General features: G+C 31.4%; 2 protein-coding genes across 2 annotated transcripts; both read left to right on the top strand.

The window, feature by feature from the left end:
• Positions 1 to 997, top strand: LOC103572462 (basic helix-loop-helix transcription factor amos-like). The gene is made up of 3 exons (XM_008551091.1): positions 1 to 296; positions 414 to 612; positions 722 to 997. Exons 1-3 carry the CDS (start codon positions 1 to 3, stop codon positions 995 to 997), a joined length of 771 nt encoding a protein of 256 aa, XP_008549313.1.
• Positions 998 to 17,726: 16,729 nt separating this feature from the next.
• On the top strand, positions 17,727 to 18,662 carry LOC103572461 (pancreas transcription factor 1 subunit alpha-like). The gene has a single exon (XM_008551090.1). It carries the CDS (start codon positions 17,727 to 17,729, stop codon positions 18,660 to 18,662), a length of 936 nt encoding a protein of 311 aa, XP_008549312.1.
• The last annotated feature ends 4,512 nt before the right edge of the window (positions 18,663 to 23,174 follow it).

Below are 23,174 nucleotides of genomic sequence, written 5' to 3'. Positions count from 1 at the left end.
ATGGCTTTGCTGTCAAACCAAGGAATGTACCATCAATCAACCGACATGATTAACAATTATCAAACACCAACGAGATCCTACGATCCACTCTATCCATCACCATACAACTCACCAGATTACGACAATTTGCCAGCCAACTACAGAGATCATTATACCGCGAATGTTAATAATCTTACGCCTAGAAGAGATTTAGAAAATATCGAGTTTCCAAGTGATCAATGCCATGAGTATGCTAAAACTCCCGAAGGATATGAAAGAGAACCTTACGGTGTGCTTACACCTTTAACTCCACAAAAGTAAGTCATAGGTTTATGATAAATAATTATTATTATTATTATTAATTTGATAATCTCATATAAGATGAATAAAAAAATTATATATTTATGTATATGTATATTTATTTATGGTTACAGATTTGTATCTCATGGCTCTCTTGAACACGTGACATCACCACGTTCAACATTATATGAAGACAACTCAATGGAGTGTCAGGTACCTGTTTATTGCTATGAGACACCACCGCAAGAACCCAGATACCTCATTGACAATGACACGTGTCAACAGAGCAGTGCAGACTCAAGGAAAAATTATTGGGAACCTGTTGCAATCCAAGTATGTATCGGTTTTTTTTTTGTCAGATAGAAAAGTAAAACTTAAACTGACGTTAATTGAACTTTGATTGGTTGCATTGCTGATTAAATTTATTTAAAATTTTTTAAAGAGCCAAGATTCGCCGACTTCAAGCCCAAGAAGAGGAAGAAGAAGATCTCGCAACGTCCCACCCTCACCTAGTGTCGTAAAGCGCCGAAGATTGGCAGCAAATGCACGAGAAAGACGTCGCATGAATGGCCTCAATGACGCATTTGATAAATTGCGCGAAGTGGTACCGAGTTTTGGCGCGGACCATAAATTGAGCAAATATGAAACTCTTCAGATGGCCCAGAGCTACATTGTCGCTCTCTGCGAATTATTAGAACAGCACGATGGTAAAGTTTGAAAGTTTCTTAGCGAAATTTATATTTTTATAAAGACAAATATGTTTAGTTTTATACTTGTATTATTAATTGAATTTATGGGGGACAAGTTTATTTTTATATAAAAAAAAATACACTAGTTAATTAATTGTAAATTAGCATGTTAATGACTCGTCGATTTTTAATTTAATTTAATTATTTATCTGTATATTTATTAGTTTTATTTATTTGTTAATTGCTGAAACAGCTAAAAATCCAAAGAGTGTGCAAAAATAATAATATTACTTGGCACTTGATAGATTTTATTAAATTTTTCCAAAGTGCCTACTGTATATTGTATTTTTAATTATAATTTATTTATTTAATTAGCTAATTTTAAATTATTTAGTTTCAATTATTAAATTTATTTTGGAAATATGTAATTAATTTAATTTATGTTCATTGTATGCACTATTTTTTTTTGCATGTGTCCACAAAAAAAAAAAATTTCTCGGCGCAAGAAATATTTCGTATTTTGAATTGATGAAAAAAATTTTATCAAGACTAGAAAAAATTTCTTGTGCCAAGAAATTTTTTTTCTGAGTATTTATTAATTTTGAATGTCAGTTGTATTTATTTTTAAATAGTTTGTGTTTTTAATTTATTTTCTAGTCAAATGCCATCATGTTTATTTCAATGACTTTATAATTTAAAAAAAAAATATTAATAATAATTAGTAATTAAGTATAATTATATTGTAATAAAGTAAGAATAATAAATATAATAATTATAATAAAATGTTAAATGTACGACAGAGTTAAAATTCTTTGTCGAAAGAAATTGTAAATTGACAGTTATGTATTTTATTAAAGACATTATTGTACTAATTTTAAATAAACTTTTCATTTTCCTAAAGAAATCTTTTGTACTAAAATTAAATACCAGCAACGCATGTAATTACACATAACAAGTAAACGAAATGATATTTTCTTATCCTCACATTATTGTTGCCGTTATTTTCCTCCCCCATTTGTAATGAAATAATAAATAAGTTACTTTCGTACTTCCTTTCATCCGCAACCTACTTCCTTTTTTTCTCCATCAGCCGTATGTAAAACTATCATCAGTAACAATAAACACTGCATATTCTAAGAGGAGACTAACCACAAAATCCGGAATAAATTTAGCTCGTTTTCATAAATAAAATTCATCGACTAATTTACAGCTTTAAAAAAAGTATCGAAAGTTGAATTGAATTCATTGAAAAGTTGTTATAGTGAGTGAAGTATATGAAGTTGTGTATTGAGTGGTATACATCAAAAACAACAGAAATGAAGACCGGTTGTCGAACAACGTCGACAGTGATCAGACAACATTCCGACCTGCCGGAACGTACAGGACAAAGATGTCGATGAGGTCCATGACACTGGCAAACGATCATGACAAAACGACAATTTTAAATCATCATCGATGATGATAATAATAATGATGATTATGATGATGAAAGATGTACAGGAATTCATGTACTCAAATTTTTTGCTACCACACATTTCAAATATAACAAAAGGCAGCAATAAAATTTTTATGAACCTACCGATCTTGGAAGATCAAGTTTTATATCCATAAACGGATTAATAACATATCTCTGACGTATCTCTTGGGAGCAATTCAAATAATTGAGCTTGAAAACTGTCGACTCTACGACACCAACACAATAGTGGTAACGATTCTATTGTGTTAGGGGAAATCATCCGACAACAAACTGATCGGTCTATTTAAATCGAGGATACAAGTTTAGTAACATGGATGGCGAGGATCAGAATGATCCAGGACGAATAAGTGTCTGGTACAGGGAAAAAAAATACTAGCGAAAGGATACAGAACACAAATAAGACAATGGGACGGAATTGGAGGCCGAAAATTATCAAAACTGACCTGGTCGCTGGGGATCGAGGGCCCATCATGGCTATGAATCTCGTAGTAATAAGTCAAAAACCTATACTGGCCTACTCGGAGATTCTGTTAAATCGATTCTGAAGATAATTGACGCTGACCACGACGTCCGCCCCCGAGCCAAGAAAACAAATTGGAAGTTTTTCTGTGGAAAACACAGAGCAGTTCGCTGGGATGGACCTTTGTCATATTTTTTTTTATTTTATATTTTAAAATATTTTATGTTTATAAAATGTTATTGTTTCGGTTTTTGAAAAGATCAAGAGACCTTAGTAAGCAGCAGGGTGACCAGATTAAATATTTGACCAAGATATTTATATCACGCTTATTTTTTAGGCAGAACGAGCAAAGTATTAAAATGTCTTCAGGTGATGCTTATAAAATTAGTTGAACCGTGATGCAGGTATACGGAAAAAGGAGTATCTTCGCTGTCCTTATGGTGTCAAAGGTGTTTTGGTACTCCTGTAACACGTGCAGCCACGGCAATGTGCGTTAGCGTTACCGATTTACTCACCATCTGACATTTTAAAAACACGTCATATATACCAGCTCGCATTATATATGTATGAATGATCTTTGCCGTTTGCCCAATACCCCATTCGATCTTTATTTTTTTTTTAAAAACTATCATCATCATCATCATTGCCATCGAAATCTAGGGATCCCGAGTCCATTAAAATGCTTTTTATAGAAAAAAATAACTCAGTTATTTGTAAATTCAAACAAAAGACTTGTTAATATTTTTCATAATTTGAAATTCGTCTCAAACACCCGGTCGTTATTATAAAATGAAAAAAAAAATACGGATGTAAGTTAAAAATTCACGGGTGTGAAAAAAAAAAGTATTAAAAAATACTAAAAAGTCACTTTCAATTTAACGCTTTTCATGTTCAAATAATCGTTGTGTTTTCTAAAAACCTGAACAAATTAAGACTATAGATACCTAGTATCTTTTATTGTGTGTACGTTTTCGATAAAATTTTAAGTATCTTTTTTAAAAAATAGTTACGGATTATGTTTTTTATTTAACGATTATTTTCTTACCTTTTTAATCTTCTCTCAAACGTGTCGGCCTTTCTCCATCCGGAAGCAAAGATCATCATTAGTCGGTATCTAACGACAAGTTTCAACCAGCTTTCGTCGGCTTTTGTTTAGACAACACGTCCTAATTATGGTACCTGGGTAAGTTGAGTTTGAAAGAATGAAAAACTGATAATTTCAGCTGAAAAAAAAAAAATTATAAATAAAAACGGTTACTTTTTTTTTTTTTCATACATAAATGGTTTTTGGATTTGGAATAATCGGTTATTCGTTCTCAATATCTCTTTATTATGTGACTGGGTGGATAAAAAAATAGAATAAATAAATGAATTAATAAAAATAAAAGATCCCGGACATCATGGAGACCGGTTCGATAAATCAAAGTCTGCTTTGACGGTAAACTCCCGGCCTCCCTTGATGTTATAATTTCCAATCCTTTTCTCTATACATTTATATATGGTTTTTTCAATCATTTCCGTTAAAACTTATCCTAAATTATCTTCAATACTGTCTAAATTAGTTTATTCAGATTTAATATATATTTTCATATATTGCTATTGATAGTTTATATAAATTATCCATAAGGTATAAAAAAATGAAAATTCATGAATACGAAGAGTTATAATTTTTTGAAAAAAAAAAAAAAAAAAAAGAAGTATTATGTGTGAAGGTGGCACGCGCCTCCAAAATATGGCGAACAGGTGAACGGAATAACCCCCATTGGAGTTTTGCGGTGTAAGATATATGTATATATATATACATATATGTCTTATACTGTATTACACCTTACGCCTAACTCGCTACTACTTATATATATATATATTATCTTATATTGTCCAAAAGAAGAATATCATGAACTGCAGGAAAAAGAAAAGTACATGTTACAGCGCGTGTTTCGTGAATCGCGAAACGTCCCAACACAGATGACGGTAAGCATAAGTTTTTGGCCCTTTCAATCCACCATTTATTTACAAAAATAAAAAATGTATAATGAAATAAAAATAACAAAAAAAAAATACTATCAAATAAGACTATATATATATAATTCATTGATGTAAAAAAAAATTTTTATGAAATAAATAACATTATTTCCTGCACAAGATTATTACGTTATAAAATATATAGCCAGTCGTGAAATTTTTTGAACAAGTCTTCAGCAAATATTAAAAGAAGAATAAAGTTAAGAAAAATTTATATACAAAATCTCAATAACAAGATTCTTATAAATTATTTTTTAATTGATTTCAAGTCCCTGCAAGTAAATTAAATGTTTAACAAAAAAAGTCCAGCCACATGGATAAAAAAAGTTTAATGCGTAATAAAATTAAAAAATATAAAAAATACGGAAGCGTATTCATCAGACAAATGCGCTGGTAATTATGATAATATGTGATGCAATTTCAGTACTTGCGAATTGCAGCATGGCGAGTTTAAAAAAGTTAAAAATGGATGGTGTAGCTTTTGTAATATTAAAATATACAATTGCAGTTCGTGTTTTTGAAATGACTACATCGTACCCGGCATTGAGCTCGCCACGCTCCACGGGGCTATATAACCGAAGCAACAGATGACACACCGCACAGTCAGTCCAGACTCAATATCTTTTTTCTCTGTCTGATGATCCCCACACACTCACAGTGGCACGAACAACCATCCCGATCCTTTATTAAGGGGCGTAGCGGCTCGTGCCATGTGGCATGATAGGATCCAAAAAGTCACCGCGATCCTACTCTATGGTTCTATACGTAGGGGAGACCGGGGCAAGACGGCCCACCTAAGCCAATTATTATTCTTCGTGGCTTTTAACCATCAAGTCGATTCACTCTCGTCCAGCTTTAACTCAATTTACCAAAATTTTGGTGAAGCTTCTGAAAAAAAATTTTCTTTTGGGGCAAGATGGACCCCTCCGAAAAAAATGAAAAAATTTTTTTTTTTTAAATTGTAAAAAAATTTCCCGAGTTATAAATGTTTATATTTTTCTCTTTAACAACTATATTTACTTGTATATTACCCGAAATAACCTTTTTTGATATAATACGAGTAATTTGTTCACATCTGTAAAAAAAAATTGTTTTAATTTTTTTCCAAACGATTGTTACTGTCTCTCCTGTCATGGACTGTATTGGAATCAAAAGAATCATGGATTCAATGTCAAAAATGTAAAGAATGAGCTCATGATTCCTGTGCAGGAGTTGACGAATATTTTTCCGATATGTACATTTGTGAATATTGTGAAGATTAATTTATAATACACTTAAATTAAATTCAATATCCAAAAAAGTATTTTTGTTACATTTTAATAGTTAATGTTGATAATTTTATAAATATATTATTCATAATGTTACATATAATAATTATAATTATTCTGTTGGATTCTATAACAAATTATATGAATAAATTAAAAGTTATTTAATAAAAAATAACTTAATTGATTAATAATTATTCTTCCATTGAATAAAAAATTGATTATTGGTATTTTTAACTTTTTCAAATGCTCTATTTTACTCCAAATCCATAGAATTAACCAAAAAATGATATTTATATTAAATTAATCATGACTAGGTTATAATAATATGAAATAAATTTTTTTTAGAATTTTTGAGTGGTTCATTTTGCCCCTAGTTTGACGTAAAGGGCTAAAAATGAGTAAATAATTTGAATTTGTAATAATTAGAAGAAAACAAAAAAAATAAAATTTAGTTAATTTTTGAGTGGGGCCCTCTTGCCCCGGTCTCCCCTACACACATATATACATATATATATACTAAACCTAAATCTATCCCATATCCATACCCACCTATCAGTCCACCCCCGTCCCCATATTGTTACTCTGTCACGTCATCTAGATACACTTAATTTACTATTGGACAGTAACTAAAAACTACTTGTCATTCGCGGGAAAACATCAAACATCTAAAAGCTTTTGTCTTTGAAAATAAATTAATTTAATTTAATTATACTTTAAAATTTATAATTACAAGTGAGTTGAAAAATTTTTAAATTTTAAATAAAAACTTTTTTTTTTTTAATTGAGCAATAAATAAAGTAAAAATAAATATATTAGATAATAGGTTTTTCCTTCAGACATAAATCGACAGGCATCGATAATGCCGAAGAATAAAATAAGGAGTGTCCTTTTTTTTAACAATCGAGATCTTTTTCAATTGCACCCAACAACAAAGATCCATTAGCTCGAGTTTTAAATTTATGGGCTAGAGTTTTTGTCGAATTTCGACATGTATTCTCTAATAGACTACATGTAATATATATCAGCGTATATTTTAGTTTGTTTATGTACAGAAAACCTCAGCGTAAATATAATATAACCTCTTACTTTTATCTAAATAATTTAAAAGATAAAAAAACAACTGACGCCACGGTAACTTTCTCAAATATCACCGCAAAGTTAAAGAGTTTGGTTGTTACGTATTTGAGTCAACATCATTATCGTACTTTATACTATACATGATCAGCGGGTAATTGTGCAATGATTTAAAAATTCTTTGCCACCCTATTTTGCGGCGTCTCGATCTCCTCGAGCGTCGAGTTTTAAAAACCGCAGGCTTACACTTGAATAAGCCATCAGTAAGTGAATTACTTAGTAAAGTATAAAGATGATGGTCGGGTTGGGAGGAAATGCAGAACTGATAAGTGAGATAAAAAAAAAATAAACAAAGGCTTGAGGATAAATTTTATTGAAATGACATTTGTAAAGTTATTTAAAGATGGTCATTGGGTTTAAATTGTTCGCGTGGCGGTCGCGTGGCCGGAGATACGGGAAGTGCCTGCCTGCCGGTTGGGTTCGTTTAATATCCTCGGGATTGAGAGAGACGGTAGCATCGCCAGAGAGTGAGTTTAAATGGGATAGAAATACGAAAGAACAGAGAAACGTGGGTAATGCTGTGTGGTGTATAGAGAGGTATTACAGCCGTGTCATGTGCAAGACAACGTTGGACCCAAGGGAGCGAAACGGCACGCGACACACAATTACCCTTCTCTCATCAGTACATATACTGCTTTTATACACTGCCACCCTTTATAAATAACCCCCCGTTTTACTCCCATGTCCTTGATACTTTATGCCAAATGACGATACAGTTTATTCAGACAATGAAATATTATTCTGTATTATATTTTATTGTTCTTTAACAACCTTTTCATATATATTTCCTTTGTACTATTTAACATAAATACTATATCATACATATATTTTATTCCACTCAAATATATTTAACAAACAAATTTTTTTTCTAGTTTTTAAATTTTACAACTTTTTTTTATTTTACACTTATTAATGTCACCAATAACTTAATCGTTTATTTGAGAAACCCCATAAGTCAAGAAAACAATATTTTTTAGGAAAAACAAAAAACAATTTTCTGGAAAAACTTGCCAGTGAAATAATAAATACATAATTAAAGAAAATAATGTTTGCGTTTCTGAAAAATATTCAAAAAAGAAAAATTCAATTTTTTAATTAAAACTACTTAAAAAAAATTATTTAAAGTTGATTGACTTATGGGGTTTCTCAACCAAACGGAAGAAAAAGTTATAAAATCATTGTTTTTTTAATTTTTCCACTCAAATAATTTATTAGATTGATAAAATGAAGTACATAATATGTATTTAAACTCTGAAACTCAGAAATTACAAAAAATAATAATTAATTTAAGTATTTTAATTATTCATATTATTGTTTTTTTTCAAAAAAAAAAGCGCGAAATTTAAATAAAAAAGAAAAAAATTATTTCTTTAAAACTAAAACTGCATATGTTTATTTGAAAAACCCCATAAGTCATTGATTTATGGGGTTTCTCAATGAAATAAAATTTCTGTCACCCCATTAATTGTTTTTTAAACACTGATTTGATGGATATTTTCATTAATTTCTATGGGGGGACATCCAAGAAACCCAAAAATGCAAAAAACCTAATTTCGAAAAAACATGACTTACGGGGTTTCTCAAATAAACGATTAAACTTTATTTAAAATGAAAATTAATATTCAATTAAAGTTGCATCTATACAGTCTCGTTCATCATTAAATCCTCTACAAAATTTTTTTTCTGTAGCTCTATAAAAATTACCTCTATATCTTTTTTACTGACGAGTGGAGCATCCATTGGTCCAAATATCGATAAAGACCCATTTAAAAATTTGTCTTTATAAAAAAAATGAAAAAATCGTTCATAATTATCTGTAGTAAATAATATAATTGAAAATAGAAGACAAAGAAATGATTAATTAATGGCATACTTCGGCAAGTGCCATTGAAAACTCGAAAGCGTCAATGATATATACAGTACTTGATAATAACGGTGAACAAATAGAAAGGTACATCGCGCAACGTGACTTGTCTGTTTTAATACCATTATATTTATGTATAATAGTATATATATTTATAAACAAACACATTTATCTGCATAATATGCATATTGTATTAAACATACTGGCAGAAAACAAGTCGAGTGCTACTTATCCTAATGACGAAGGATAATCGATTAACGGGCGGTCAATTGAACAAAAAAATAATTAAAGTATGATTATTAATTACAATTTCCTTGTAAATAATTAACTGTTTTCCATTCCGACTAACAAAGTACGTCGTTATGCCGGAATATTTATGGAACTTGGGGGGTCGATGAAGGTTTAATAAGTGGGTTCACCGAAAAATAAATAAAAAATAGGCATATCTATTCTCGTCCCGACAATTAGCTCTGTCATTATTGACTTTTTTTACATTAAAATTTTTCACGGTCGTAAAGTCTGAACAACGAAATACTGTAATCGTAATAAAAATTTATATTATTTTAAAAAACATAAATATGTACATATGTATTTACTTTTTTAACCTGGATATATATTTACATTATTCGGACGGTTGGCCGTTAAACCCAGCAGCCCTTACATTATTCCTGCATGTGTTTAAATAATAAGTGTTGTAGGTAAGTATTGTACTATCTTCAGTTTAAAATCTCCCGCGAAATTGGGACCCCAACTCCTTGGTCGAATTCCTTCCCCATTCTTGATATTATTTTAGCGGGAGTCCTTCCACGCGTAACGATCCCTGCTACTCTTCGCCGTTACTACCAATCACTTCTTAACGATTTTCAGCTGCGCTTACAAAACATAGAGTTTTGTTTTATCCACATTCTTCAAAGTCACAAATCTTTCGTTACAATATTTCATTTGTAATATTTACGCCCATCATTTAATCTTAATATATCCGAACAAAATTAATTTTAAATAATAATACCCGTAAAAACAACTCTCAATCAAATTTTTAACGTGATTTTTAAATTTTTATAGTTTCAAAAATAAATTCGCTAATCAACAATTTGATTTTATTTAAAAATTTTTTTTTAACAATCAATTATTTTTTCAAAATTTTAAATTTAGAAATTTATTCATTTTTTGTAATCATAAATTTGATAAAACGTAAATTTATCGTAATTAATTTAAAAATTTATTTTTCTTACAAAATTCTTATGATTTTTATTTGAACTTATTGTTGAGAATTGAAATAAAATGAAAAAAAAATTAAAAATGATATTTTTGGATTTTAAAAAAAAAATAATCAAATTAATATAAAAAGTCTTGAGTATTTCTTAAGAGTTGTATATAAAACAAAATGTTTTCTACGAATAAATAAAATTCCGGCTACAAAACAAAATTAGTTGCATTTATACTTAAATAAAATCCAATAAAAAGAAGCTGCGTGAGATATATATACATATATATATATAAATATATATGTAGTGAACTGAAGAACGCAGTGGCATTTCGAGAACGTGGAGTCGTTGGATTTAATGGTGTTTATGGGAGTATTTTCTGTGTCGGTATGGTATACTCATTTTATTTTTCACCATAGACACTTATTTAAAGTATCATAAAGTATAATCCTCAATCCAATGCCGCCGTAATTTTATTTCAATGTGAAACTAGCCGAGCATGCCTAATAACTCGTAAATTGATTTTAGCTCTCGATCTCGATCCCCTATGAAAAATAATTGAGTCACGGGGGGCGCCATACAATTTCCGTAATTCGATATACAAATCAATAAATATAATCCACTACGCTTCAGATATTCATCGATCAATCAATCACTAAAACCACGAAATATAAAATTACACAATTACAATTAATTATCACAGTAAATAATTAAATAAAAATATTATTTCCAACGTACGTTGTACTGATCGTTGCAGTACTCCCCTATAAATTTTTAATCAGGACAATTAATCGTCGGCTGTCTTCACACGTTGGTGGGTCCACCTTGCGATAAATAATTATAATGTTATGTACGTGTTACTTTGCCACGAGTCTTAATACTGTGTTCTACTGTATTAGAGCACGAGATAAACTCAATTATCTGGAATTTAAATTCCCCTTTGAATTAAATCAACTGATAATATACCACTGTCTCATCATCATCATCATCATCATCATCATAGATATTTTTTTTTGTCTGTCTTATATATCCATAATTTTATGTATTTATGTATATGTATTATTTTTATATATAAGTAGGGACAAAAGGGATTGCCACGTGCCCTCATATCTCGGATCGGAGGTGAACCAACTGAATATCACGAATTTAATGACCGTAACGAACTTGTCTTATTAATTCATTCAGACGACTTTAACTTTTTTTTTTTAATTTAAACTTTTAATTTTATGTATTTTTTCTACTAGCGACAGTCCTCATATTTTTAATAATAAATTTATCATTATCAATATCGAGATTTTTATAATAATCATTAATATTAAAAAATTAAATTATATGTAATTTTAAAAAAAAATTATTTTTAATATTTAATTATAAAAAATTTGTCATCAATTTGTTAATTTTTAAAAATGTAAGTAAAAAAAAATTTTGACATAATTTTGAAAAACGCCATATTTAGTTTATTGTGATGTAACGAAATAAAAAATTTTTATTGTGATGGTCGTTAAGCTACAGAGCCATTCGACTACTTATTTCATCCCTCGGCCGGTTTATCTCTGAAAGTTATAGAAGTGTATATATAGTATCCGCACGAGCTCTTTTCTTTTCCGTTCGACGCGAAGGATGACGAGGCAGGTGCACACAAATGCGGCGGCACTTCCTAGCCAGCAGAAGCACCAGCAGTAGAAATAACAACAACGTCAAGGAGAATAAGTCAATGAGTCGGTGTGAGAGCTTGTGTGTATGAGTGTACGTTGGGGAACATGTGGTAGCCCGTTATCTTACTAGTGTATATAGTAATGTTAAGTATATATAGATAACTTAAACGTTGCTTGTATTATTTAGCGATTACTGCTTTCTCTTGCGCGAAACTTACGGCTTTACATCATAAGGATCTGCATTTAAGTTGAAGGTCCATGATCTACGTCAACTTTTTATTCCGTTCAATAATTGCAACAGTCATACTCCATGTGTGTGTTGTAGTCTACAGTAGTATTTAATAGGCAAAAAATACTGAAAGTAGGCTTTAATTATATGACCTGATTAGACTAATATTGTAAGCTATACAAAATTAATTTTTTTTTTTTTTAAATAAAACTTTTATTGAAAAAATATTAGTTATTATGTCAAAAAGTTTTATTTGTAAGCTTTTAAAATTTTTATTGGCAATAAAATTTATTAGTAAAATAAATAATTTTAATAATTATCATAAATAAAATTTAATTAAAATCTAAGCTTAATGACAGACGAAATAAATCTCAATCCTGGATAAATACCCTATTAAACCAATTAAACAAATTATCTTGAAGGTAATTTTCAGCATATATCTGAAAAATGTATGTACTCAAGGCATAATGAGTTTCAGGATTATGATGCGGGCATCGAACGCGGAACGAGCACATATATATATATATATATACATATATAAATTTAATAATAAACCGAGAACGGTAGTTTGTATGACGATGGCCAGGGATAAAGTTTTAAATTAATCAACACGTTGTAAAGTAATTGGCCATATTGTGTTGGGCAGAAAATTCAAGCTAAGACTGAAGACTAAAGACTAGAGGCTTAAGACACTCGATAAGATTTAATACCAGTGGAATAATAAAAATATCGAGACTGAACGACCCGATAGAGACTACGTCTTACACAAATCAGTTGCCAACATTTTAACGGCCTAGTCAATAATAATCCTGATGTTTTATCAGTGAAAAAAAATTCAATTAAAGTAATAGATTGATAGTAATGATGTGCGAAGCTAGGGCCAGCAGAGGCAAATCTAGCGAGGAGGTTTCTCACGTTTATTATTAATCCAGAAGAATAATCACTTGTAGACTATGCGCATCAAGTGGTAAGTATACGTATAAATATAAATACATAATATAAGGTGGATATATGAGGTTGAATAAGATCGTTGGCGCGAACCCACTGGACCAAGATGTAATTCCTCATGGTATGGTGGAGTCGAGAATACTCAACTAACGATTTGCTAGCCTCTGAGCTTCGTCATGCTTGCAAACTATCCTCGACTTAAACTCTCATAGAATCCCAATGTATCCTATTTTATTTTTCATTCTTCTCTTTTCACCTTTTCATATATATATGCATAGATACATGTATATGTATATATTATTTTCTCATCTCTTGTATATTCTTAACGTAAAAGTTGCATTATAGTTGGTGAGTGACTTCAAAATAGCACGTTACCTACTGATGGAGGGTATAACCAGGCTTAGTTGTGTACTAACAGTGACGCTTTGATGTATACTCTTCAGAGGAAAAACACGTCATGACTTTGAACAGTATTGTATATCATTGGTCTTTAAATTTAATAGGCATCAGTACCGATGCTGCATGCTAATGATTATTCTTCGATCTTTGTTGAAGTTTAGAAAAAAAAAAATATATATATATATACAGGTATATACATATAAACGACTGATGGAGCTATTTTATGATAAAAAATTGTTGTGAATAAGAAATAGGCAGAAAATTTGATGGGACGTTATAAATAACGCGAGGAATTTTTTATTGAGATAAAAGATTGAGCTTGAAGTATAATAAGGCAGGACCGAGAATAGACGGATGGGAAATGACGTTCATGGCAAGGAAGCGACATAAATCATGATTGTTCATTATATTAATGAATTTATCATTATTATTGGGATCGAAGTTATTAATAAAAGATGTAAAAAAATTATAGTGAGGAAAAATTAGGAGTTTCTACTGAAAATTTCGGAATAGCTTCGGATGGCCAACTTTCCCTAGTTAGAAAATAAGTAAATATTTTTAGAACAAAGAAAGATTTTTTGAAAATGGAGTCCGAGTTAGGGCTGGCTTTTCTTAGATTTGATGTGGAATGTTATTTTTCGAGGTCAATTTTTCATTTTAAAAACAGATCAAAAATTTAAACAATCCTCAAATGAGCTGGTAACACGCCTACTTAACTGGTGTCTGCAAGGCGAGAAAAACAGGCCGAGAATATTAGCAATAACCACCTTTTCCAGTTGTTTTGAATAGCATTCGCGGCAAAACAAGGCCGGCTTAGATGTGTCTTCACAGGTATAACCTGTAATTAGAGCACCTTAGGTGTGATTCTAATGGCTCAAAGTTTCCTCGTAACCTTCATAAATCCTTGTTGAATTACCGGAGATTTATATCTGAAGCAAACTGAACCCCCTACAGATTTTTACAAATCTACTTTCCTCGACCAGTAAATAAATGTACGAATGTATTGTTTTCTTTTTTTTTTTTTTTTTTTTTTTTGTATGCATTTAAAAAAATTATTGTGTGTATGCACATGGAAAAAAGGGAGCGAAGAATAAGAGATTGAAATTACCCGATCGATAAAAAATAATTTTCAAGTAATTCAGATTTTATGGACCGTCAAAGCATCAGTCAAACTCGCGGCTATTATGCTGTAAATCATGAGTGATTGTCTGATGAAGTGTAATACTGTGCGCCGCTGGCGTAGGCAGGTAATAATCAATTTGCGCTCTTGTAGATAACACGCAATAAATTGATTATCACCTATCATCACATCACGGCAACAGCATCACCAGCCGCGTCGTTCCTCGTTGCAATCAACCGTAACCTATCGCTCTGTCTTACTCCCACCTACGTACACTTATAACATGTTATAGCTTTGAATTTATAAATAAACTCTCTATATATGTAATTATTATTCTTACGATATAATATGATGATAAAAGTACAGAGTCATTCTCATGTCGTTGACTCATATCCTATTTTACAACTTGCTAACTTGTCATCTAATACTTTAACTGGATTTTTAAATTATTTAATTTAAGTAATTATGGAAATTAAATTAATTAATTTTTTAAAATTAAAGAAATTACAATAAAAAAAAATATTGTTGCTTAAAAAAAGTTTTTTTTTTTTTACTAAAATTTTCAGTCGACCCATTTTACCCTATTGCTAATGTCAAAAATTAAAAAATTACTTAATTGAAATTTTTGATAAAAAAAATTAAAAAAATTTATTTTTTTAAAAATAAAATAAAATTTTTAATAAAAAAAAAAATTTTGTATTGTGGTTTTTATCAAAGACAAAAAAAAACAAGAGAAAAATTTATGTGGGCGTATTTAAAGTCATTTTTCTATTTCAGCGTCTCGTTTGTGAATTTAAAGAAAAAAAAGTGCCGCTGGTGAACGGCAAGCCGATGAGCCACGCGGTTCATTTGTTGCGTAAATTAGTGAAGGATAATGAGGTCTGGCGACTGACGCCCCTCGTGTCTCTGCCTGGCTCAGTCCCTCTGTCCCTCAGTATCCTCGGCGTCAGAACGTGCCAACAAATAAAACATTAACAGCCGAAAAATAATAAAAAAATACGGAGAAATGGACGAGGAGGAAATATTTCGGTTTCCCTTTTCATGGATTTTATATTTTTTATACGCCTGTAAGTTAATATTTGCAAGTGAAAAAAGGAGTCACACCCCCAGACATAATCGAAAAAACAAACGTCTGATGACTGGACGCATCATGCTGTCATCAAGAGCTTTTAAATTTTTCTATTCTAGATAAATAAATAAATATATATTTGTTTACTTTTTAAATTAGACAGTGACATCAATCCCTTATGCAGCCGGAGGGTTGAAATATTTTAAAAATCAAACAAATCGTCAAACTTTTTTTATACATCACACCTTTTGAAGTGGCATCATCCAAGTAGACAATAGAGAGGAATTTTTATTTTATTTTTTTTTAAAAAGGAAACATTAAAAATCGTCTTAACAAAACGAAAATTACAAGGTAAGATAAAAAAATTTAAAGCTCAAAATTAAGAGTTTTAAAAATATTCTTAATTGATAATAATAAAAATCTGAGGGAATAACAAAAAAAATAAATTGACAGTTAAAGAGTAAAGTGAATAAAGACGAAAACAAAAGGATGGTATCGTAAAATTCGAAGGACCTCGTAAACCAGTCAAATTTGTCGACGCTTTCCGGCCCCAGAGCGTTTAAAATGTCGTAAAGTACGCGTGGGGTACCACAGAGAAGAGGAAAGAAAGAGAAAACAAAACATGGAGGACTCTTGAGTCGAGTGTGTCAGAAATAAATAAAAGAAAAGACGAAAAGAGAAATAGCCGTGAAAGGAGTCTCCTCGTAACTCGAGTTCTCTGGTTTGCAGCTCGTAAACTAGCAGCGCGGGTCAAGCCGCCGTTTAAAAGGAGAAACCAAAATAAAGATAAAAAAAAAGTATCAAGAAGAAGGAAGATAAAAATTATAAATGATAAATAAAAATTATAGGAGCCAATTTGGACAAAGCTACCGGTGATTTAAGTTATAGAGATCGATATATCTAAAAAAATTACAATCGATTCTGTGACAAGTATCTGTCATCAGTTTAAACAATAATACATTGTTGAGCATCAAGTCCGGCCGATTATTAAGATCTGGATGACGGAGAGAATCCGTGGATCCTCACTTCTTGCTCGTTCCGATTCATCTTTAACATCTAGATAAATCACCATCAGTAAAAACCGAATCCTTAAATTTTTTAATCGACATAAAGTAGTCAGTAGTCAGATTAATTTAAAACGTGACAGCTCAATCTACAAGGAATAAAATAAAGATTATGAGAGACGCGTTTAAAAAATTGATGGCAAAAAGTCTGGATGAAAATTTTTAGCTTCCATAAATAATGTGGGAATCACAATATAATTAATCGTCTGCTTAAAATATCACAATAGTGCTCTAATTAAAATCCGTCTAGCTTTCGACAATTCCATATAATATTTCTTAAGCCCCCAGCAAATTGGCGCTAGAATAGACTAAGAATAGACTAAGATTTAAAAAGTAAGGAACAAACGATAATAATAAAAATAATAAAAGACATAAAGAAAAAATAAAATTAAAAAATATGAAACGAGACGATAGGCGTGTCTGCTGTGCGGCTCACACAAAGAGTTGCCCACTCGACACGCTGCCGAGTAGTGGGGAGTTGGGTCTGATGTTCTCTGCAGCGGACTCCAATACAACCCCCACCAGGACTCAGGCCCAATTCCCCCACTTATGCTCGGTAAGAAAACCCGGCAGCGTGGTCCAGCCACGAGATCTTCGCTCGACTCAAGACATCGTCAGTTTACGCAACGACTCGATCGACTTAAGAGATCGGGACGAGCTCACCCTCACAATCACTCAGTGTCATCATCAGTGGCCCGTAACAGAACGTTATTTTTTCCACGTGTTGTACACTGATTTCGTGTGTGAATTTTTTTTAACTAAAAGCTTTCAAGCCGTTATAAACTTTAATAAACAATCAATCAATTAATTAATTAATTTAAAAATTAATTACTTGTCTTAAAACATGACGAGCTACGCGTGTTTCCAACAGTATGATCTTCTCGACTCAGAAGGTTACGGATCAGCAAGTAGTCCAGAATCAAATCCAAGGTCATACCGCCAACCGCAAGCTGTACCAGAGTCTTATCCACAACCCCCTCGCTCACGTGGCAGCAGTTGTGACAGCATAAGCTCTATTGACAGCCACAATCACCAAGAGTACCGCGACCTAAATTCATCAATGAACGGCAGTGTATTCCCCGGTCTCGGTGGTAGTTTTAATTTCACCGAATTCTACGAGGGCTACAACCGCGAAGCCGCCAAGTGTGAACAAAATTACGATCCATTCAAAGCCATCAGCTCCAAAGACCACAAGTCAAACTACCGTACTGAATTTATAAACGACGATTCCTATGATTTGGGTTATTTAGAAACCGAAAAATCCTTCAAATCTCACACTCCACATCAACAAAAACCCCCAGTCAATATACAAAATGACTTTTTCATAAAAAACAACGTATACAACAATCAGGATAACCAAAATATTAAAACTGACGTGTTTACTCACAGAGCCGACGTACTCTACGCCGAAAATTACCAATTAGCCACGACGAAAAATGAATTTGAAGCCAACAGAAATAATAAGTGTCATCAAATTTCCACGAGGTTTCGTCGCGACAGTGAAGCGTCAATAAGTCCCTCGCCTTATCCAGCCCAAAAAATAAAGGAAACCCTCCAGAAAATAAAAAACACAACGCCGGGAATCGAAGTGATGAGAAAGAGACGTCTTGCTGCCAATGCAAGAGAACGAAGACGGATGAACAGTTTGAACGACGCTTTCGATAAACTCCGGGATGTCGTGCCCAGTTTGGGAAATGACAGAAAACTAAGCAAATTCGAAACACTACAAATGGCGCAGACTTACATTTCCGCACTCTACGAACTACTCCAGCGTGACTGATATCATCATCGCTTTCAACAACTGTTTCATTTTACATATTTGGAATACAGCATTTATTGTGATGTCTATTGTTAATTTAAACAGACTGAGGTATATCATTTTGTAAATATATAAATATAAGTATAAATGACATTCATAATTATTTGTAAATAGATCACTTCAATTAAACACTTACTATTAAATGCTTTAAGTTATTAATTAGGAACTCAAAAAATTTAGCTAATTTTGTAAATATATATATTATATTTAGTATTAAGTAGGTCGTAATGATAGTTTTTGTAAGCAAGTAATTTGTTATTTTTTATTAAAACTTGTATATGTAATGTATGAAAGTATGAATTTATTGGCATTGTGTATTTTATATATATATATATTGATGCAGTATATATTATAATATACAGTATGCTAAAATGGGTTTGACTTATTAAATGTTCTGCACGCGAGATGCGAGATACCTTCCCGTCACCTTCGTATCGCCGACGCCATTATCATAATCATCAGTGTACAAGTACTTAGCAGTCAATCACAATTAAATACAATTTTGTGGCTGGTGCAAAGGACCATAAGCCGATGAATATATGCGAGTCGATGGTGACGGGGAAGATGTAAAAAGAGAGCAAATTGAAATCTTCTAGCCTGTAGACTGTAAACCACTGACGGAATGATAGATGGTATACGTACGACCATCAACGGACAATGACCACCCTACATGACGACCTCCACGATTAAATATATATATATATATATATTTTTTTTTTTATATTCATCTTGTATACGCTTTTTAAAAAGACGTGACGATATTTATTTTATGATAATTAATGTGGAAATTTATTAATAAAAAAAAATTTTTTTTCTATTATTTGAATATTTTGAAAAATTTTATAAAGAAATCAATAAAAAAATTACATTTATACTAATTTTATCTTTTATTTATTTTTAAATACCTACTTTTTTAGTTTATAATTTAATTTAATTTAATTTATCAAGAGTTTAAGTAAATTAATTTTAAATACACAATTTAAATATTAATTTATATATATTTTTTTTTATAGTGATAATGATATATAATTTAAAAATTTCTCTATTTGATTAAGATAAATGATTGTGTATTTAAAAAAAAAAAAAATTAAAAACCATAATTGTGCTGCAATTTAAATGGAAAAGAGTAAAATAAGTAGACAGGGGAATTAAAAGGCATAAAAAATAAATGAATGAAAGGAGAGTGTATTAATGCACGAATACGAGTACGTGTATATGAGAGATATCGGGGTAAGTAATTTCGTAGCAAGAAGTAACAAATGGCAAGAGAGGGACTTCTTGTGTGGGCATATGTGTGTACGAATAAGAGAAAGAGGATGAGTGAGCCCAAGTCCAAGTGGTGCTACTCGCACTAATCATTCGTACACTGATGATGGTAACGTCTTCATTTGCGCGGTCTGCTCAGTTCCTCTGCTGCCAGGACAAACCGGACAGCCGGCAGCGTTTTGTCGTATCAACGCCATTCGTCTTCGCTCACACCTTGACGAAAGCGTAACGCGCGGCTTACGACTCTGCGCCGCGGGGATTCCTTCTTATTCCCATCCTGGACCAACTTCACTTCTCCGCGAATACGAACCTCCAGCTATTTTTGTTTTTTTCTTTCAACAATCCTCTTTGATGTTAATAAACAAAAAATTTTAAATTCTCAAGTCTTCATTACTCCATTGCAAATATTATTTTGCAAATATTTTTATAAATTTCTAATTTTTTTTTTTTTTTATTTAACTATATTTATTTTTATAAAATATTTTTAGAGCTCGGTACTTTTTAGAATGGTATTAAAAAAAAATAAAAAATTTGAATCAAATTTTTTGTTTTTTATTTTTTTATAATAAAATTCCCAGAGCATCACGAGATCGTTATTATATGCAGATATGACGTTGACGGATACTTAAAGTATCAGGATCAGAAATTATTGAAATCGCCCTCGATTTTACTCCTTCTTATTTAAATAAATTTTTGTTATGGGTTTTATATCTATGATAAACGCCGGATCTAAAAATTTGACTACGAAAATAATAGAGGGGGATGGAGAGTCGTTCCACTGACGGAGGAACTGTCTGGAGCAGAAAAAAGCCATACAGAATTATTATTGGCAAGAGTATTAAAAACCAACGGCAAAGGCATTGTCGAAGAATTTGACCCGAGGCTAATGCCAAATGACGCGACGAGTCCTTAACCCTTCGCGTCCAGGGCCCGCGGGTAACTTGAAACCTTCTTGGAAGCTAAACGTTTTATTCAAGACTAAAAATCTCAGCAATTTTCACTCAATATTTACTTCTCTCTAAAAAAATTATCTACCATTAGTTAAAAATTTTTCAATCGTCAAAATTTACTAGCATAATAATGTCATTAAATAATTATTTATTAATTGATGAACAACCATCTCCTCAAAGCCAAAAAAAATCCAACAAATCCATTCGGTGCTCAAAGTAAAAAAATTTATTTTCTTTTAATTTTTTTCCTCCAGCGAAAATAAATAAATAAAATTTCCGAACCAATAATTAAAGAAAATACTTTTTGAAAAATAAAAGCGCAATAACACGCGATAAACTGGCGGTATTCGGCGAGCAAATTCACATATCCAATTATGTGTCCTTAGAGGATCGTGTGAGCGCAGTAATTGGTATCTTACACTTGCAAAGGGTAAATCGATCGCGATGTGTTTTCTCGAGGACCATCATCTCATCTACATGCGTATTTATATGCATATATGCACACACATGCGCACATACTCAGTAACCAAGTAACCAAGTAAGTAAGTGAGTAAGTAAGTAAGTAAGTAAGTAAGTAAAGTAAGGGAAAAGAAGAGACATTGGAGTCCGGAGTACCTTATATACTCAGCGAGCTAAGTTGATAGAATGCCGGATAGCGGCTGGTACAAAGCGACCTTCGGCCGCGCATATAACCGACATATCCCGTGCTATGCGTCCTCCCGGCCCTGGACAAATTGATACCAGGCAACGCACTCGCTCCTTCTGTCTCTTTTACGTCGAAGCTCGCGGTACACAGGTTACATTACGTTACGTGAATACAACAACAACAACAACAGCAACTACTACATACTACTGTGTATGTTAACTTCTATTCAATTGCCTCTACTGGGGATATCCTCTTGCATTTGTGCTTAAGCAGTATATATGCGCGTAATTGTCTCTCCCAACTCCCTTTAGTCCTACCACCACACAATAACAACGATAACAATAACAATAATAATAATAATAATAATAATAAAATTCAGAGTCCCGGTAACTTGTCTTTTATCATTTTTAAAGGTCACTCACGGCAAATAACGATCTCTAAAAATTTAACAACACCCAGAGAATGTTTAATGACTGCTGGTATAGTTGCGGAAGTCATGTAGTCATAAAATTATATATATATATTTTAAAATATTAAATTACAATCGGCGTTACACATATTTAACTCGTCAAGCATTTTTAAAAATTTTTTATTTTATATTTTTTAGTGACTGGAAAAAATATTAAAATTAACCAAAACAAATGTTATTTTAATATTTAAATTTAAATTCACCCATGGTGTTCTAACGGACACGATTTGATTCGTTTAATTTTTCATTAAATTATTATATTTAATTATATATATATAGACATGTATTTGTTATTGTTATTGTTATTAATGTTTTTAATATGAAATAGAAATTTAGTCACAGTGAGAAAATAATTTCCGGAAATGCTACTGTGAGGTAAATAGCTCTACAACAACAACAAGTGTATGTTATGTGATTCACAGTAAAGTCTTTAAATATATTTTTAAAACGGACATAATCCTTAAAGATCCCCGGAGTTGCCGGGACGGCGCTCTTCTCCTCTACAAAGATTGTGTGACTTGAAATGAGGAAATTAAGGCGCTAGAGTATAAAAATAAAAGTTGCTGTTGCTGTTGCGACTGTATAGTATAAGGTAATTCGCACTCGCTACGGGCAATCGTAATAATTACGAGACGAATTACGGTAATTGCTATAATACAACAACTTTGCTATTGTAAGAACCGCGGATCACTTTGTCGTCGGCATCGATTATCACTCATGTAGATATATATATTACATTATTTATATATTTTACACTGTAGTTAAAATAAAATAAAGCGAAATGAAAAAAGGCATTGAATGAGCATGATGAGATATTGGATGTACCGGAGGATATTTATATATATTCATTCTCCGCGGATAGTTTATAATGATGATCATGTTTAATGATGTCAATATTACTACCGGCATATTTAATTATCTTATTATTTATATGACGTTTCATTTGCACTCTAACTTGTCCTGTTATATATAAATATATTTTTTTATAATTATAATTATTTGTTATTACGTTGCGAAGAGAAGTGTAAGTTGGATATTTTATAATTTTTGTGCTCTACTTTAAATATGAAAGAGTGGGTAGTATAATTTTATTTAAAGAGAAGAAATAAATGCACGGCGGCGAAAAATAAAAAAAACTGAGC

This window comes from Microplitis demolitor, chromosome 8 (assembly GCF_026212275.2).
Source record: "Microplitis demolitor isolate Queensland-Clemson2020A chromosome 8, iyMicDemo2.1a, whole genome shotgun sequence".
Classification (NCBI taxonomy): domain Eukaryota; kingdom Metazoa; phylum Arthropoda; class Insecta; order Hymenoptera; family Braconidae; genus Microplitis; species Microplitis demolitor.
The sequence above is the reverse complement of the archived record's forward strand: the minus strand, read 5'-3'. Positions and strand labels throughout refer to the sequence as shown.

What these genes read in the sequence shown, in the direction of transcription:
- LOC103572462 (XM_008551091.1), top strand. Translation starts at nt 1, where the DNA reads ATGGCTTTGCTGTCAAACCAAGGAATGTACCATCAATCAACCGACATG. An exon ending in ACACCTTTAACTCCACAAAA is followed by an intron (nt 297 to 413) that starts GTAAGTCATAGG and finishes TTATGGTTACAG; the next exon opens with ATTTGTATCTCATGGCTCTC. An exon ending in GGGAACCTGTTGCAATCCAA is followed by an intron (nt 613 to 721) that starts GTATGTATCGGT and finishes AATTTTTTAAAG; the next exon opens with AGCCAAGATTCGCCGACTTC.
- LOC103572461 (XM_008551090.1), top strand. Translation starts at nt 17,727, where the DNA reads ATGACGAGCTACGCGTGTTTCCAACAGTATGATCTTCTCGACTCAGAA.